The 18813-nt window shown below is 39.1% G+C and overlaps 2 protein-coding genes across 2 annotated transcripts in view; one reads left to right on the forward strand and one right to left on the reverse strand.

Annotated features, from left to right (window-relative positions):
• Positions 1-18813, forward strand: part of ctnna1 (catenin (cadherin-associated protein), alpha 1) — a gene marked incomplete in the record, with an annotated part of 88646 nt that overhangs the window by 20254 nt on the left and 49579 nt on the right. The window contains 1 exon segment of the mRNA XM_037675375.1: positions 100-303. Within this exon segment, the coding sequence (XP_037531303.1) occupies positions 100-303 (204 nt within the window).
• lrrtm2 (leucine rich repeat transmembrane neuronal 2) lies at positions 12819-15280 on the reverse strand. Its single transcript, XM_037675376.1, has 2 exons — positions 15215-15280; positions 12819-14642 (listed from the first exon to the last, which is right to left on the reverse strand). The coding sequence occupies exons 1-2, from the start codon at positions 15216-15218 to the stop codon at positions 13006-13008; spliced, it is 1641 nt and encodes a 546-aa protein (XP_037531304.1). The 5' UTR covers positions 15219-15280; the 3' UTR covers positions 12819-13005.

Raw genomic sequence — 18813 nt, forward strand, 5'->3', positions numbered from 1 at the left:
TTTTTATGGTGTCCATTAACCTTTTGACCGTCTGTCCTGTCTGTAACACTAATGCAAGCAAAGAAGCTGATATCTACTCATTTATTTTATTTCATACAGAAGCAAATCATTGTGGACCCCTTGGCGTTCAGCGAGGAGCGCTTTCGTCCTTCTCTTGAGGAGCGCCTTGAAAGCATCATCAGTGGTGCAGCACTCATGGCGGACTCTTCATGCACACGTGATGACCGTAGGGAGCGCATTGTGGCTGAATGCAACTCTGTGCGCCAGGCTCTGCAGGACCTCCTGTCTGAGTATATGGGCAACGTAAGTGTTTTCATCTTCATCACCAGAGAACGAACTCTTCTTTACCAAGCTGCTACAGCTGACATGCGTACGAGCCTCTTATCTTTAACATATAGCATATTGATGCAAGCTGTTGCTTTGATTTAATCCATTTTCCTCACCTGACCCTTGGTAACAATTGGTAAAATCTCTTTGGGAAAGATTTGAGACAAAAGGCAGTCTTGCAGACTGGAATGAGTTTTCTAAATCCGTGCAAACTGTATTTTCATCCTTTTGTCATGTTTTTTTGTTTTCCCTCCCTCTTCCAGCCTTCTCCCTCTTGTCTTGACCCTCACTGGCTGCAGCGCGTCCTCTTATCAAACTTGACTCGACAAACTTCTTCCAAGCATTAGAAGTTTGATTACAATCTGGGACGCGTCCTTGAGCATCCCAAATCAAATTCTTTAAAACAACAACACTTATTGAATGAACGCTGAACACTGATGGAACGGCTGTCTCAGATCTGGGCTGCTGTTTTTTTTTTTTTTTTTTTTTTTTTTATCCCCCTGCCAACATTTGTCAGTATAATTAAAGTCAGACTTGGAAGAAGTCTAAAACATCTGCATCAATTTGACAATTTAGGTGTTTTTTTTTTTATTATTTCCCCCCCATTTTTTCAACTATATTTATGAAATAAAACGAAATTATTAAAACATTAACAATCCCATCACTGATTGGATTTAAGCAGAATTACATGTTTGAGGCCCTGTGATAGACTTGAGTGTGGGCACCAGTGACCCCCGCGAGCCAAAAAGGAAGAAGCGTGTAAAGATAAGGGACGGGTACATGTTTGCTACACCGTTTTGTGTCATTATATTTTACAAATATTACTTTTTGCAGTTAATGTGTGAAAGTACAAATCTGGTAATTTGAATCGAGGTGTGGCTTCGCTGAGCTAAAAAAGCATTGAGTTGTTTCAGCTCATCTTTTTCTGCAATGCTTTGGCCTCTAAAGTCATCCCAACCCCCTTTCAATTTAGAGAGAGAGAATCATAGGAAGTCATGTGTATGCAGCAGCTGGGCACACAGTAAGAAAAGTGTAAAGCTGTGAGCACCCACTCTGCTGAGCAATAACGTTCAGTAAACAGTGATGCCAAACACACACTCAGCTGCTGCTCCATCCCAGCCCCACGATGGACTGTGACGACTGACATTGCTGTATGTTGAGAAATAAAAAAAAGTAGATGCTTGAAATTTACAATTTTACAAGACTATCAAAGTACGTACTAGTCTGTTTCAAGTGCTATTTTTATTATAATAATGTTTTTCTTCATCAATAATACATCATTTTCTTCCGCTTATCCCGGGTCGGGTCACAGGGGGTAACAGCTTAAATAGGGAGGCCCAGACTTCCCTCTCCCCAGCCACTTGGTCCAGCTCCTCCAGGGGAATCCCGAGGCGTTCCCAGCCCAGCCGAGAAACATAGTCCCTCCAGCGTGTCCTGGGTCTTCCTCTGGGTCTCCTCCCAGTGAGACGTGTTTGGAACACGTCACCAGGGAGGCGTCCAGGAGCATCCTAACCAGATGCCTGAGCCACCTCAACTCGCTCCTCTCGACGTGGAGAAGCAGCGGCTCTACTCTGAGTCCCTCCTGGATGACTGAGCTTCTCACCCTCTCTAAGAGAGGGCCCAGACAACCTGCGGAGAAAACTCATTTTGGCCGCTTGTATCAGATTTCGTTATTTCGGTCACAACCCAAAGCTCCAAATGCTGCACCTATTCGCCTATTGATCTCTCGCTCCATTTTCCCCTCATTTGTGAACAAGACCCCAAGATACTTAAACTCCTCTACTTGGGGCAGGAACTCTTCCCCGACCCGGTGAAGGAACTCTACCCTTTTTCTAGCTCAAGACCATGGCCTTGGATTTGGAGGAACCGATCCAAATCCTGGCCGTGTCTCACTCTGCTGTGAACCTCTCCAGTGAAAGTTGTAGATCACATTTTTGTCTGCAGTTCAATCATATATCTGTATGAATGATAACCCTGTTTAGGACTTTGTCTTTCAATTAATACAAAACAATCATTTACAAACTATTTATAAATGTAGTTATTGTTAATAGTGTGGACCTATTATTTACTTTGTACATCCCTGGTTTGCTTCCTGTCAACTCAGAGCTCACTTTGTTTGTTTCAGGGTTTCAGACTTTCAAACAAAATCTCTTATATACTTCAAATTTAGTCATCTGCTTCATTCAACTCCTGTGTGGTTCTTGTGTAGTCCAGAAACGCTTTCAAACTTAGATTTGCGGAATAATACATCATTAATTTGGTAATTGTGAGCATACATAGCAGTTATATGATAAAAAAAAAAGGATCAAAAATGTGTCGTCTATAATGTGCATTTAATTATCCAATTTGTTCTCTGACAGCTATGAGATGCGACATGTAGTTAGCATATCGAGAAGAGATGGTGTCCTGACCCACTATGTTAAACTAATAATGTGTCAGATAACCTGATTGTGTCTCTTGTAAAGCTTAACAGAATACTCAAGACGTCATCTTGGTTTGATGATTGTGCGTCTGCTGGATTTTTGTTGCTTCTTTATATATTACATAAACTGTGCTATCATTTATAGTGTCACATTTTTCCTTACGTGCTGCTAAAATCAATAACTTAACCTGTTAAGAGTATCCTGACTGAAGAGTCTTTTGGATAAAAGAAATGTTTCAATAAAGAAGAATCTGTCCAGAGGACCTGGTTAGACTGTTGGAGTAGTTCTTCTATCCCTCTTTCTTCCATGTATTAGATATTGCTAACAGTTGTTCTAGGTTTAGGACACGTTTAAAACAGTTTTTTTTCTTTTTCCTGATTTGGGGGTAAAACGGTGACAAAAAAAGCTTTCTCCCAAAAGTAAATTGAAATCATTCAGAATTTGCTGGCAGAGCTCTGCAAAAGTTGGTATTGGTTTAGTAAACTGATTGTTTTATCTCTACAGTTATTCCAGTGTTTCCCCTACCATTATACAGGCGGGGTGCCTCAACCCGCCAACAAAATTGAGCACCCCGCCTACCAAACTGAACTTGCCCCTCCCACCCCCACCCGGCACTGAAGGTAGCGGCGCAAAATACGGGCTCTCTAGCTCAAAAGCCCAAGGCAGCACTCTCATTGCCTCTTCCCTCATGTTGAATGCCTCCCGCCCCTGCTCAAAAACTGTTAGTACAAGCTGTGCTCAGACATGTCTCCGTCCCCACCATCAGCAAAAATCATGGACGAGATGAGCACCCCGCCATGGCAAGCTAACTAGGGGAAACACTGATTCCCCAAAATCTTTAATTTTCTGACATTGCACTTGACATGTAAACTGATATCGCACTCTTCACTGTAATGACTGTCACATCTTCCTTTTATCCTTCAGTCTGACTGTCCTTCACTGATTTAATGCCTTTGGTGAGCTGTGATAATTTTATTCATACGAGGAAAATATGTGCTGTGTGTCGATTATCAGTGAGTGTAACAGTAAATCTAACGGCTAGTGTGTTGGAAATGGCTTTAGTAATGCGAGTATAATTAGCCATTTGCAAATTACTTTACTGTGACCGTGCAGGTGCACACAGAGATGGAAGTAAAAGTGCACTGAGTGACCCTTTGTGCAGTTGTAGAAACTGGATTGAAATACTCTTGTATCTTATTGGATGATTGGGTTAGCTTTTTGTTTTGTTCTTGGAGTAACGATAATACAGTGGTAATGAACATTTTACAAGATTGCAGCTTGTCTACTCGGCCAGTGAAGTGGAAAGGTGGATTGGGGGTTAATGTAGCTGCAGCTTTGCCACATGGTATAACCTCAATTATTCTATACCATCATGACAGTTTGGGCATGGGTTGAGTTTAGTGTAACGGATTTGTCGCTTTTTGTTGTTAATGCATCCTTTGTTACAAACATCTTTCAAGGTTTTTGTCATGTTGCAAAATGGAGATGAGTTTTGGCAGGTGCTGGTCATAAAATTAGAATATCATGAAAAAGTTGAGTTATTTCAGTAATTCTATTCAAAAAGTGAAACTTGTGTATTATATTAATTCATTACACACAGACTGATAGATTTCAAATGTTTCTTTTAATGTTGATGATTATAACTAATGAAAACCCCAAATTCTGTATCTCAGAAAATTAGAATATTACTTAAGACCAATAAAATAAAAAGCTTTTTGGAAATGTTGACCAACTGAAAAGTATGAACTGAAAAGTATGAGCATGAACATCACTCAATACTTGGTTGGGGCTCCTTTTGTCTGGATTAGTGCATCAATGTGGTGTGGCATGGAGTTGATCAGTCCGTGGTACTGCTCAGGTGTTCTGAGAGCCCAGGTTGCTCTGATAGTGGCCTTCAGCTCTTCTGAATTGTTGGGTTTGGTGTATCACATCTTCCTCTTCACAATACCCCATAGATTTCTATAGAGTTAAAGTCGGGAGAGTTTGCTGGCCAATTAAGAACAGGGATACCATGGTCCTTAAACCAGGTACTGGTACCTTTGGCACTGTGTGCAGGTGCCAAGTCCTGTTGGAAAATTAAATCTGCATCTCCATAAAGTTGGGCAGCAGCGGGAAGCATGAAATGCTCTAAAACTTCCTGGTAGACGGCCGTGTTGACCTTGGACCTCAGAAAACACAGTGGACCAACACCAACAGATGACATGGCACCTCAAACCATCACTGACTGTGGAAACTTGACACTGGACCTCAATCAACATGGATTCTGTGCCTCTCATCTTCCAGACTCTGGGACCTTGATTTCCAAAGGAAATGCAAAATTTACTTTAATCAGAGAACATAACTTTGGACCACTCAGCAGCAGTTCCAGGTGAGACGCTTCTGACGCTGTCTCGATCAAGAGTGGCTTAACACAGGGAATGTGACAGCTGAAACCCTTTTCTTGCATATGTCTGTGCGTCGTGGTTCTTGAAGCACCGACTCCAATTGCAGTCCACTCTTTGTGAATCTTTCCTGCATTTTGGAATGGGTTTTGTTTCACAATCTTCTCCAGGGTGCAGTTAGCCCTATTGCCTGTACACTTTTCCTACCACATCGTTTCCTTCCCTTGGCCTCTCTATTAATGAGCTTGGACACAGAGCTCTGTGAACAGCCAGCCTCTTTAGCAATGGCCTTTTGCGTCTTTCCCTCCTTGTGCAATGTGTCAATGGTTGTCTTTTGCACATCTGTCAAGTCAGCAGTCTTTCCCCTGATTGTGTAGCCTACAGAACTAGACTGAGAGACAATTTAAAGACCTTTGCAGGTATTTTGAGTTAAATAGCTGAATGTGGCACCAGGTGTCTTCAGTATTGAACTTTTCACAGAATTTGGGGTTTTCATTAGTTGTCATTTATAATCAACATTAAAATAAATAAACATATTAAATATTTCAGTCTGTGTGTAATGAATGAATAATATACAAGTTTCACTTTTTGAATGGAATTACTGAAATAAATAGACTTCATGATATTCTGAATTTATGGCCTATCCTCACATTAAATTCTGAGTACTCTTGTCATTTTCATGCACATGAATATGACGTACACAACTGTGGTTGGATTTCATTTCCTTTTTCTTCTTTCTGAGCTCAAAGGAAATTTATCTCCTTGAAATTCCTTAACATATGTTTGAACACTTTGAACTTCTGGCTGAATCACATTTTCCATTTGCTTCTTTTGAGACATCTTCTTGCTGTTTGTCCCTTTTTTCTCTTGACAGCTTACTCTTTCCCTGACTCTTTCGATTTTTGTCTCTGGGGTTGTGAAAAATTTAACCTCCATCCATTTTTCTCTGAGCCCGCACAGTTGCATCTCATTAGAAACACACTTTTGTTTAGGATCTTCAGGTCTACAGTCTGCAACAACTGAATAACGCTTTCTGAGCCAGTTTCTTTCATAACCAGCAACTCGACTACATCTTATCTACACCTACATGCTTAAGTCTTTTGTTATCTTTACAAATAATATAATTTGTAAAACATGAAATGAGGTAATATATATATTTTGTCCTTTAGTGAGCGTCAATAATGAGCTTAATGCTGTGGCTGTTGTAACGGCACATGGTGCTTTCCTTTCTGGTCAGTGAGCACTACAGTCTTGCTTCTGCTTGTCCTTTTAATCTGTGGGTTCATTTTTAAAGAGGAAGAAGTCATTAAGACTAATCATTCAGAATTTCTAGGAAAAGACGATGAATTTGTTTATAAGAAGGAAATGCAAGTTTACTGCTTTGTGGGGAAACGGTTTACTTGGAGCTCCTCAGCCTGATGAAGCCCTCTGGAGAGAGGGTGAAACGTCCCTAGAAAAAAAAAAACTGTTCAGATGACCTGACTGAGCACTATTGGAAATGCAATATTAAAAATGGTAATAAAAAAAAAACACAAATTAATTTTGCCCTGTGAAAATAAATATTGGTTACATAATTTTAAATATTTTTGATATAAAAACGGATTAAACAATAGTTTGTTAAAAATGGTACATGGCGCTTTATAGTTTGTTGTAGTTTTTGGTAGGAAGCTGCAGTGCTATGCGCAGATGTTGGGCTCTGTATAATCTAAGAAATGTATATGACGTAAAAACAAAAAGGAGAGAAATACCAATTAGCATTTCTCATACCGCTGCTTTATTTATTGTAACCATACGGTTAAACTCGAGGCAACTTTTCAAAGAAGCAGGTCTAACTGCTATTGTCAGGGCAGTTCAATTTATCTATCTGTAATCCTATCTGATTCCATAATTAAAAGAAATTACACACCACACAGTGTAACCAGGAGAAGATTTAGTGTCTTGAAGGCTTTACGTATATTTACAGCCTCCATAAAACACTGGTCTGTCAGTAGGCACTCGTCAGACAGCATTTCTCAGACCTGCCCCTTGATCTTTGGCTGCTGAATTCTGATTGGCTTTGCTGGCAGGTAGATGAGATGAACTCGGCAGTACAGAAGAAGAATCACACTGGGACTCTGATTTAACTCCTAACATGCTTGCTTGACAGGGAAAATGAGTTCGGAGTCACACCATTTATAAAGATGTATGGCAAATTTGTTGGCAATGATGTGCCTTTTTCTATTCCTATTGTTAAAACTTAAACTTTAAATATTTAGCTGAACCATTCATATTTATCATCTCTTATGGGAACTGAGGAGACTGATTTAGTAATAAGTGAAACATTAAGGATGTTTCTATTCCACTGTTTTATCATTTTTTGCCACAAATGCTCCAGTTTTTTAAAATATTTTTATGATTATGCATTTTTTTTTAATTGTTTTTGGCAGTCATCTGGAGTGAGCTTTAAAAAACAGTCACCTTTTTATCATAAGACTATCACACATACATAAAGTTTCACACCCATTCTAGCACCTGCTGGCTGGCCGTAGCTTCCAGTTCACCTGCTTCACCTGGAAATGACGACGTGTCTTGAAGCTGTGGTAGAATCGTAGCACTTGAGAGGACTGTGAAAACATTCAGACACGCGCCACACACAGTCTCAAGGCTGCATTTAAGTAGAAAACTTTTAGGCTGTCGGGAAACTAAAAGCCTAATTTTGTAATCAGGTTTGTTGAAAATGTTTCTTGTTTAAATCAGTTGAAATCCTTCCTTCACTCCCCTCTCAAACCATCTATCTATGTAAAAAGAGAGAAACCATCTTTAAACAGAGGAGGAGGTCTAATATTTCAGCGGTCAAAAACTTATAATGGAGCTTTAGGCCTTGTTTTTAAGAAGGCAATGCAAGTTTACTGCTTTGTAGGCCTGATACCCAGTCACTTTCACTCCAATCAGGAACTTCATTCATGTGACCAGAGTGGCCCATCTGTGAGTCAGACTAACAAAGACCCTAACGAACCTCTATTGTGAGAAGTGAGAGGGCAAGCGAAACATCTTCAGTTACAAGTCCAGTTTCGTTTTTACCCTTTTTTTGGATTGTTGTACGTTCTACTGCATTTTTGAGAAAAACAATAGTAGACGAGCATAATGTAGGCAGAAATTAGAACGTTAAAAAAAGTATATATACAGTATTGCAATTCTGTTTTTCCCATAACCAAAAGTTTATAAGCACAACAGAAAGGTTGGTTTTTGTAAAATATTTGAGTCTTATTTTCCAATAGAGCAAAAAATTATTAAAGGAAAGAATATTCAGTTTGACACTGGCTCACCAGATAACATGGTTTTTGCTCCAAGGTGTGTTTATGTGAACATGATGTAAATTTAACAACCATTCAGTTTCTAAACGTCTCTGATACAGAAACATTGCTGACAAAAGTAAATACAGCAACAGTCTGAACATTTAAAAAACTTATCAATTTGTTCACTTTTTAAAATCTTATTTAAAAGTCAGATCTTAAAATATAGTTTTACCATCTGTTGAAAACTGAGGTCCTGTTTACATGACCACGATCCAATGAAAACAGGACCCCCCCCCCCCATTTCTATTAACACATTTATATGAAACCATTCTAATTAATCTGTTTACACAGCAACGGTAGACGTGAAAAAGGTGTAATTCCCTCAACACACCACTAGTTGGTGCTGTTTTTTGACACTTGAAACTTAAGTGCACATGCATAAAAAAAAAACGTTCTACCTGAAAGCTGCTACAATGATCAAGATGGCAGAGAATAAAATTTCTATGGACAGACAACGAGGTTCAGCTGTTGCTTAGGGTGACTTTGAATTATAAAGCCACCAAATTAAGTAAGAGAGTGGAGCTGTACGAGATCAGTCTTCGATTTAAGTAAAGAGGTAGAAAATGAGCACTGTGTTGGAGAGTCCTAGTTGGATTTAGAAGAGTCAGAAGCACAAACAATACTCTGGTATCCGCCATTGTTGATAGTTTCTTCTTCTGTGGATTGTAGGAAGCTGCTGTATTTTGCGTCATACTGCGCATGAGCCAGGGATTCCCTGACAGAAAAGACCAATTTTTTCTGTTTACACGACAACGGGACGTTTTTGTACCATTGCACTCTGGAACCCATTCTCAAATTGTGCCGTTGTCAGAGAAAACATTCTCTATTTTCATGTAAATGAACAGTACAAACGCAATGAAACTCTTCCATTTTCACCAGACGTCGTTTTCATGTAAACGGGGCCTGAGAGTAGTAAGAGTTTTACTTATGTCTCATATTCTGAGGTTGGTGGTTCATATGTAACCCAGTTACAACCCAACTCACAATGACTACATTTGGAGAATTTGGTTTAATATTGTTTAAACTTTCTCATTTTAATACCCTAAAATTAGATCTTAAAAAAACAAAACAAAAAACCCCCACCTAAGTACTGAAATCATTCAATATAATCCATTTTTCATTAATAATTAAAATGGCGTTATCATTGCTGCCTTCAATCTCTCGAACCATTTTGTTACAAAGAACATTTTAGAAACCTTTTGGAAGAATACTTGGTGTTTGTAATATCAATTTATAACAAATGACTTCTAAATTAGTAGTGTTTTAATCTATGATCTAATCTAAATACTAAAGCTATAGTATTATAAATAGAAGTCTTAATAATAATAATAAGATTTCTCTCATTTAAATGTCTGTTTATACAAACTGTTCATTTGAAACACTTGCTAGGTCTGTTCTGAAGGAGGAACTGACCCAGCCCTTTTTCATTTTTGTGTAATTTGAATAAAAACAATTGCACAATGCACCTAATTTTTCTCCTTTGACTTCTAAACATCACAATCAAATCTCTTTATTTACGGACTGCAGTGGAGGGGTTAGAATCAAAGGAATCTAGCTGTTTTTCCTAATAAAATTAGGAAAATGTTTATTATGGTTAGATTTTAAGGCTGTAAATTAATTTTGTTTGTTCAGTTGTACTGGTTTTCTACACATCGACTCCAAATGAAATAAAAGACCAAACCAAAATGTCAGCGTACATCAGTTTGCAACCACTTTGCAAACATTTATAACCATTTTATTTAAAAAATATATGTTTTGAGGGGACAATATTTTTTTTCTTTTCAGTTTGGCACATCTTATCCACTATACAGATATGAAATTGTACATTTTACAATACGAAAGGAAAACGGGGAAGAGAGCATTCATTTTTGCACAAAGAGTTTGAAAATGAGAGTAGGGATTAGTTTTTTTTTTCATAGCTTTTTTTTTTTTTAAGCAGGGTGAGATTAAGGGCTAGAAGATGACGAGAGGAAACAAAATTGTTTACAAAGAGCCAAAGTGCAAAGGGATGCATAATTCTACAAATTTTGTGGATTTTCAGTCACTTGGTACAACTGTAGTCTTAAACAGTGAAATGTCATGATTTGCTGTACTCTCTTGGTGCTCCGTGTACATCCTCAGTCTGTATCAAAAGTTGGGTCTCTCAATAACGCCTCCTGAATAAAATTAAGAAATATTCAACTCAATGACATATTTTTATTTATTTTTTTGAACATGCAAGATAGAAGGGCAGTAGTAAAAGCAGTGTGAAGCTGGAATTCTTTAAAAATAAAGTAAAACTGCTTGGGGTTGAAACTGACTGACTGTCTGCAATGGTTTTTAATGTAATCTGAACATGAAGTGGAACAATTTTTGGTTTACATATGCACTTTGTTTTGTAGGCATCTTATGAGCACCTGCTGACACACTGACATGTAATCATTCATGTCAAACTTTGAAGCCAAATTTTGACAAACTTTAAAAAATAAAAAAATAAAATCAGAGCCACAAATGTTTACCTCTGGATTTTATCCACAAGATCTGTCTCCGAATAACGCATTTCACTTAACGTGTCGTGATAAACATCTTGTAATCTTGAGGGCTAACTTTTGATGTGCAAGCAAAAGCTAGAAAGAAATGTTGGAAATGGTTAAATGACAGAATTTCCCTTTTCTTTTCCTCTTTAAGAATTTGTTAGAATTTTCTTTAGTGTAAACATTTGGATATAGCTCATTAGCTGACTAGTTGTGAAACCATTGCTACCGTGTCCTCAATCATTTAAAGCCCAACCAACTATCATCTATTCCTTTGTAGACTAAAAGTATTTGGCCAGATAATTATTTCAATAAACTTAATTCATTTTTGTGCTCCATCTTCATGCTATCAATTCTCCTCCATCCCTCTTACTTTTACCCTGCCCCCCACTACTAAATTGAACGCAGAGTGGGAAGCTGCAGCAGCAGCTTCAGACTGATGCTAATGCACATCCACTCCCTTCTGCATACAAATGTGTCCTGACCGAAGCTCGCTGTTTGCTTATCACTAGATCTCCATTTGCTTTCAGGGTATTGATCACGGTTTAGCCTGACTCTTGTTAGTCAAAAGATGAAAACTGACATATAAAAATGATTTCTTTAAAATCAATATTTCAAATTGAAAGTGAGATTTTATTTAAAATATACCCTTAAATAAAAATAAGTGTTTTTTTGCTGCGGTAGGAATGATGATTTTACAGCTATTTTTGCGTGGTGGAAGAGCTAAATGTTGCTGGATCACTGGTGTTGGTGACGGAATATCAGATTCTTTTTGCCTTGCCTTAATTGGTTCAATCTTGAACCTGTCAGTCTTGATTAGTGTGTAAGCTGTAAAGACTATGAGCTTCTGGGAAAGGTTTTATTTTCAGCATAAACTGTTCTGACATTTGCACTGTTCATTACCCTTTTACTTGCGTATAACACAAGTTTGTCTATAATTGATTCTGGTATGGCAAATCAGCAAATTATGCTTAATTAGGGATAGCTCAAATATATAATGGTCACAGTTTAAATGGCCTTTAGAAAATGTAATCCATAAACTGATAATTGTACATTAAAGGTCGTATAAATGTTTGTGTCCGATGTGAAAGTGACATCCATGAGTTTTTACCAGTATAGACTGGAGATTAACCAGAGCTGAGCACAACTTGGTGTGTCCTGCAGGTTGAGGTTTATTTGTGGTGGCTGTCCATCAAAGGCAAGAGCTCAAATGTTTAATGCCTTGTAGGCTACAAATCAGCACTGATTTCACTTTAATTAAATGCTGATTAAATGAATAATTTGATTCCATTCCTTACTATACACACGTTTAGCTACATGTCTACCTGACAAAAACTTAAAAGAAAAAATAATAGTCCAGATGTATTTGAAAAACAAAGCTTTTTATCTGGTGTAAGATTATCAATTTAATTGATCCAAAACTTTATTTGGCAAGTCTTTTAAGGTTTAATGATTATTCTCCATGAAACGATTCACCAAAAGATATGACCTTTAGTTTGACTTTAGTCTTGTTACCCATCGTTGTATTCTCTAGAAACAATCGAACAACATAACACTGTTAATTTGTTAAATTGTTTTACTGTTGAGTGACTGGCACTCAGTGCCTCAGGTGCAGTTAGAAATGCAATTTCAAATCATTACCTTTTTGGATGAAATGACGTATCACATCCCCCTCTTATGTATTCTGTTAGCAGAGGGCCAATAGGCCCAATAGTTTAAATGTGCTGCAGAATATAGACAATGTAGAGACAAATCTCACAGTTTACAATTTTCTTAAAATGATTGCCCCTGGCTGATATGAACAACCTTTCTTTCATAGAAAAATAAATTTGTGACTCTCTCTACATCATTCTTTTACTGTCCAACCTCTTATCTTTGTAGCATTAGGCATTTGTCACATATTCTCATTTCTCACTTGTAGAAATTAGGGTTTTTACATAAACTGAAAACAAATAAAAAAAGCAAACCCTGTATCTTCTGAAATGGTCAAATGACAAACCTTTACAGCCAAGGAATAAATAAGAGTTCATACTTCACACTCTTTGTAAGGCAGTTGCTGACACTTGCACTGCCCATAGCCATTGATGATTACAAGTGCCCCTTCTTCATGGCTGGGCTCATACTCATTATAGGGTACCTGTGTGGCTAGGTCTGCCATTGGCTGTCGCTGCTGGGTCCTCATCTGTCTGCGGTTCTGAATAGCTGAACAGTGACGTATCCGCCGCAGGGTGGGAGGGCAGCACTTCCGTGAGATATACACAACAAAAATGATGAAAAAGAATGAAAACAGTAGGGCCATAGTTCCAATGATAACCCTATGAGTCATGACAGTGTTGTCCAAAGCTGATAAGTCCTCTGTTACAGCTGCCTCTTCCAGCAAAGCAGTAGTTGCTTGAGCAGTGTGTGGTGTTTGTGTTGTGGTTGTGGTGGTAGTGACGATGGTAAAGCTCCCAAATTCCACTGCATAGTCCTGCGTAGGGGTTGGCTGCATAATTCCAAACAAGGAGCTCGTCATCTCTGAAGCCGTTGACATGTCTGTGGTTGTACTCATGGTCTGAATGACAGGTGCTGAAAAATTCTGGCAGAGCTGGAATCCATAAACGGCATCTAGTATCTCCTCACCTTGAGCATATTCAGGACTGTGGCAGAGAATGGAGTGTTCCCACCTTCCCTTAAAGGTGCTTAGCCATGTGGCCAGAGAGCAGATCCTTTTGGTACATTCCCAAAAGTTGCTGGACAGCCCAATTGTACTCAAAGACTGCCACATGTTCAAAACTTGGGGCTCCAGGCTGCTTAGTTTGTTGTTATCCAGTAGCAAAATTTTTAAATTTGGCAGCGTTTGAAACACATCAGGTGTCAGAACACGAATTTCATTTCCTGTGAGGTCCAGCTTCTCTAAAGTTGTCCAGGTCCATTCCATGCCACAAGTTACGTTGTTGATCTTATTCCATTGCAGATACAGAAACTGGAGAGCAACGAGGCGAGGGAAATGGGCCAAGTTGATCTTAGTCAGCTGATTGTGCTCCAAGTGGAGCTCTTTAAGTTTAATGAGCCCAGCAAATCCATTTCGGGCCAGACTTCTTAGACGGTTGCTACTCAAGCCCAGGTATTCCAGGCTCCGGCAGTCCCAGAATGCCCGAACGGGTGTAGTACGAAGTAAATTTGATCGAAGGTGAAGTATCTGAAGCTTCCTCAGTCCATGAAACAGTTCTGGTTCCAGTGAAGTCATCTGATTGAAGGAGAGGTCCAGTATCTGAAGATTGATGAGGTGAATGAAGGTTGTGTTGGGCAACTTGGTGATTCGATTGGAGCTCAGATTGAGATCCTTAAGTTTATAGAGGCCTTGAAAGGCGTCCTCTTGGACTGTGGTGATCTGGTTGTGGTCTAGATGCAGCCAGGTGAGTTGACTGAAACCATAGAACTGATCAGGGGAAAGCTCAGTGATGCTATTGTGGCGTAGTGACAACCCCAGGGCGCCCTTGTCCACACCATCTGGCGGTGCCTTAAGCCCCTGGGTGTCGCAGTAGAACTGCAGGTCCTCACAGCGGCATTTTTGAGGGCAGGTTGTGCATGATGCAGGAGACAGCACGCACGCTAGGAGCATACTGATCACACTCACAGCCACTGGTGCAGGTCCCACCAATGGCCACCTTGAATGGAAACCTGGGTCGGTTCAAAGACAAGAAAATGAATTTTGGGGCGAGAAAACTAATCTCTGCAGAGCAATTATCACTAAGTCATGGTGGCAATTGTGCCGTTAGTCTCTCTTCTGCTTTTCTCATTCTCAAACGTTTAGCATTTAACACTTTCAACTTTTCACAATTTATGTAAACATGTATTGGATCACAAGTTAAGTAAATGGTTTCTAGAATCTAGTGATTTATACACATGATCCGGACTTGGTTTTCTTATTACTAATCACATTTAGCCTTCGTTTTCATTTTGTGCTTTTATTTTCTCTTCTAATGTCGGTCTGTTTTTCAGTATGAGACTCTAAAATACACTTTAATTTTCAGAATTTAAAAAGGCTTTTCATTTTTGCTGTTTTGGATGTCCTTTGTGGAAAACCAAATGGAATTTTTTAATGCACATCTTCCCAACTCGTGTCAGGGTAGACGAGGAAAAAAAGACTATTGCAGTAAATGGACAAGGCAGAAGAGCTTTTAGTCCTCAGCCTCCCTCACTCTTGTATTCCCTATTCATGTCCAGACCTGCCATAAAAAGGGCTAACTTACCCATTCTTTTGTGCACATCGGAGGCTGCATTCAACTGTCCTTTTCCAAAGACTCTTGGAGCAACCAGATGGAAAAGAAATCCAAAGGGGAAAAGCCCTTTTGAGTAAACACAAAAGGAATCAGCCTCTTTTGAGATAAATCAATTCTGAACCCACCCAGTTGAAATAAAATATTAAATTCCATGTCCGAAGATCACGTTATTCCTTTAATTTTGTCCAGAGTTCATTAAAATCCAAGCTTAACCCTTTTTTCTTGAACAAATCCTTGATTTAAAAAAAAAAAAAATTAAGTTGATCAGTTTGATCCAGAGCAACTCCAGTTAACAGCTCCCTCTTCTCTTCTCTTTTTTTTTTTCTTTAACCTTTCTTTTCACCTCCAACGCAGTGACGATTAATTGAAGATCAAGCGCATGTCTCTCACGGCTGTGGTCGCCCAACCTTAACTTGTTGATGGCAGCCAGAGATCCTGCCTTTGACGCCGGCTCAGTCTCAGCGTAGCCTCTGCAGAGCTGTAAGCGGAACCCTCATCTGGTAGCTGAGACGCAGGGAGAGAGGAAAAAAGCAAAGCAGGGAGTCGAGGATGTTGTTCTGTGCTTTTTGTTGCAGCCACTCACTGCTGCAGAGTGGTGGCAGCCTGGCGTCGATCATCACCACGGTTTCTCTCTCTCTTCTTTTCTCTCCCACACACACACACAGCCTCTTGCTCTCCCGCTCGCTCACTTGCTCTCTGCCTCAAACGCAGTTCTTGTGCACCTCAGTCTTCCTCCACCTCCCTCTTGCTTCCCCTTTTCCCTCCCACTGGCTCGTCACCGTCAGAATATTGATAATACGAACGTGTTGCCGCAGCTTGCTGTTGAAATTAACCACAGCTGTAAATCTCAGCGTCGTCTTGTTGTTGTTCTGCAGACACTTTGTACGTTGCAAACAAAATGGGAAAACAAAATATATTGTAAGTTGGAGTTGGAGACAGGAAGATGAGGATGGTCTGCTGCATTGCCTTATCTATACAGAAGCTTTAGCACAATGAATATTTAGAAAACGTTATTGTTAAATGCAGAACTATCTTTTTCCACTTTTTTTTGGCCAGCTGTTCATTGGCGTAAAATAAAAGCAGCTAATGTTTTTAAATGAAGCTGTTAAAATTACCTTAAAAGCTGACAATAGTGTTTAAACTGTAAAAAGACTACTTGTGGTTTCAAAAGACTTGCAGAACATTTACTGACTGAATTAATTGTTTTAACACGTTTACATATTAGCTTATTTAAGATATGAAGTTTTTCCTTCCTTGGCACCTGTTTCACTGAACATCTGTCTATTAAATCCAACCTCTGGATTCTGAAGCTTTCTAGAGTCTTTGCTTCATAAGTTTTTATCAATTCATGAATTATTACTGTGATCAAATGTAGCTTGAAAATCCTGTTGAACCGTTTACAGTTGTTGTTAAATAAAAGCATAAAAATAGATTGTAACTTATGCCCTTTAACTGTTGATGGCAGTAAAATAATGGAGTGATTTTGTTTTTTAAATTGCTCTATTTTCTCGTGTTTTTGTAGCTTTTTTTTATTGACATCAGTTCCTACTTGTAAAATAAAACCCATCTGGCTGTGACTTTGTGGGTCACTTGATTTGCATGCTTCTGTTATTTTCTACATATATTCTTGTAGCCTGCATTTCCCACTTGGATTCCCTTGCACGATGTGAGAGGTGAATATATGAGAAAATGGGGGAAAGAAAGTTAAACCTGTGGGGAATATTCACCTCTATTTTTGAGCTGGATTGGTTTTCTTAGTTTAGTTTAGGATGTTTAGAAAGCAAATGTGAAACAATTAAATGTTATTGATGGGTATTAAATAATCTAACTTGATGCATTATTGAAAGATAATACTTCTGGATTTTGATCACACCTTTTTTTTTTTTTTTTTTTAATTCTCACACAAAAAATTTCATGGCGTAATAATTGAAGTGAATTTTACTAAATCTGTCCTAAAGGAGATGGATAGAAAGACTCACCTGAGTATCATAAAGATGTGGCACAGAAACTGCCTCTATAATGAGCACCTGAAGAAGAGCTTTGAACCCTCCGGTGTGGAAATGAAATATAGGCTAGGCATGGATGAAATGGGATTGAGCCAGTCTGGGCAAAGAGGGCTAAACCTCTCTGCAGCTCTGCATCCAAAGCACACAAAATCACGGGGGATTTGTGCTTTTGGCGCTCTCTGGCCCTCAACTATGTGCAAAAACTTCCCTGCCCCCACCCCAATGGGCAAAGGGCAGCGGGGGATGGGGTAGGTCAGTGCCACCACTATCCATGATGTTCCATTTAAACATTTAAACATTTTTTGTCCCCTATCCTGTTCTTGTTCTGATTTTGCGCTTACATTTTCAGATTGTGTGCGTCTCTACCTCCGTGTTTTCACTCTGTCCTCCATCTCTTCCTGTTTCCTGAAAGTTTTACAGTTTCAGGTTAAACGTGAGCGTTAGGTCGACTGTGACTGAGCATTTCTTTTTCCTCTCAGTAGGATGCTGTGGTTCGAGCTGCGACTCTGCACGCTTCATGGTGCGACTCCTGCCTATAGTGTTAAATGTTACTGTACATAATTTACACAGTTAACCAGCTGTACTTAATTGTTTCATTCAGAACACTTTCTCTGAGAACTACACATGCAGGGCAGAGACTAGGCTTTTCTCCATCTTTCTTCCCAATGGGGCTCCGTTGTAGTCACAGCTGTTTTTTATGTATGATCAAGCAATGGACCATCTCCATAGCTCTGTGAATATATTCAAATATATGTTTTTTCATAGTTGTGCTTTTCCATTTTCACGTTTCCGGAAATGGTGGCTATTTCCATTTCAAGCATTTAGATCTGTGAAAATACTTCCATCAATCTCTAATGTTTCATGGAGAGAGCACATCATTTTGAACATTCTGCCGTGATTGTCAGCCCGTCTGCCTTTCTACAACATGCTTGACGTGTTTCTGCTTGACAACAATGTTCCAAAGTCACCTCTGTCGCTGCCCTTTTCTGTCGCTCTTTCAGTCATGCACATCTTTTTATTAATTGGATGTAAGGGTGCCCGAAAGGGCTACACAGACACCATTCTGTAACTGCTGGCAGTTTTTGAGTAACAGTCACATGTCACTTTGAACAACTTTGTATCCAGAACATATCGTGACATTACACAGCACCAGTCATGATCTGGTGGTTATAACAGATGAGTGACAGCAGTTGTCACCAGGCAAAGTCTTTGAAGCTGAGGTGGCAGGAGTACAGAATGGTTCCCCCCCCCCACACACACACACACACACACAGACCATGTATTCCTTCCCCTTACTTGAACAGAAAGGTTTTTTTGTTTTTAAGTTTTGCTTGTCCCCCCCCCCTGTTTGTTAGCCCCCCCCCCCCCCCCCAAGTGTTTTTTATTCTAATAGGAAGCAGATTTAGTATTTTTGTGCATGTCAAAACCTAAAACAGCATTATCGAGGCGTAAAGAAGTAACGTTTTGCAGCAAAATATCCGGTACCCCGTTAAGATCTGATGCAAGATTGGTTAAAACATGCACAATAAATTAATTTTCTTAAATATTTTATTAGAATATAAA

The sequence above is a fragment of the Nematolebias whitei genome, chromosome 4 (assembly GCF_014905685.2).
Source record: "Nematolebias whitei isolate Nwh7 chromosome 4, NemWhi1, whole genome shotgun sequence".
NCBI classification, from domain to species: domain Eukaryota; kingdom Metazoa; phylum Chordata; class Actinopteri; order Cyprinodontiformes; family Rivulidae; genus Nematolebias; species Nematolebias whitei.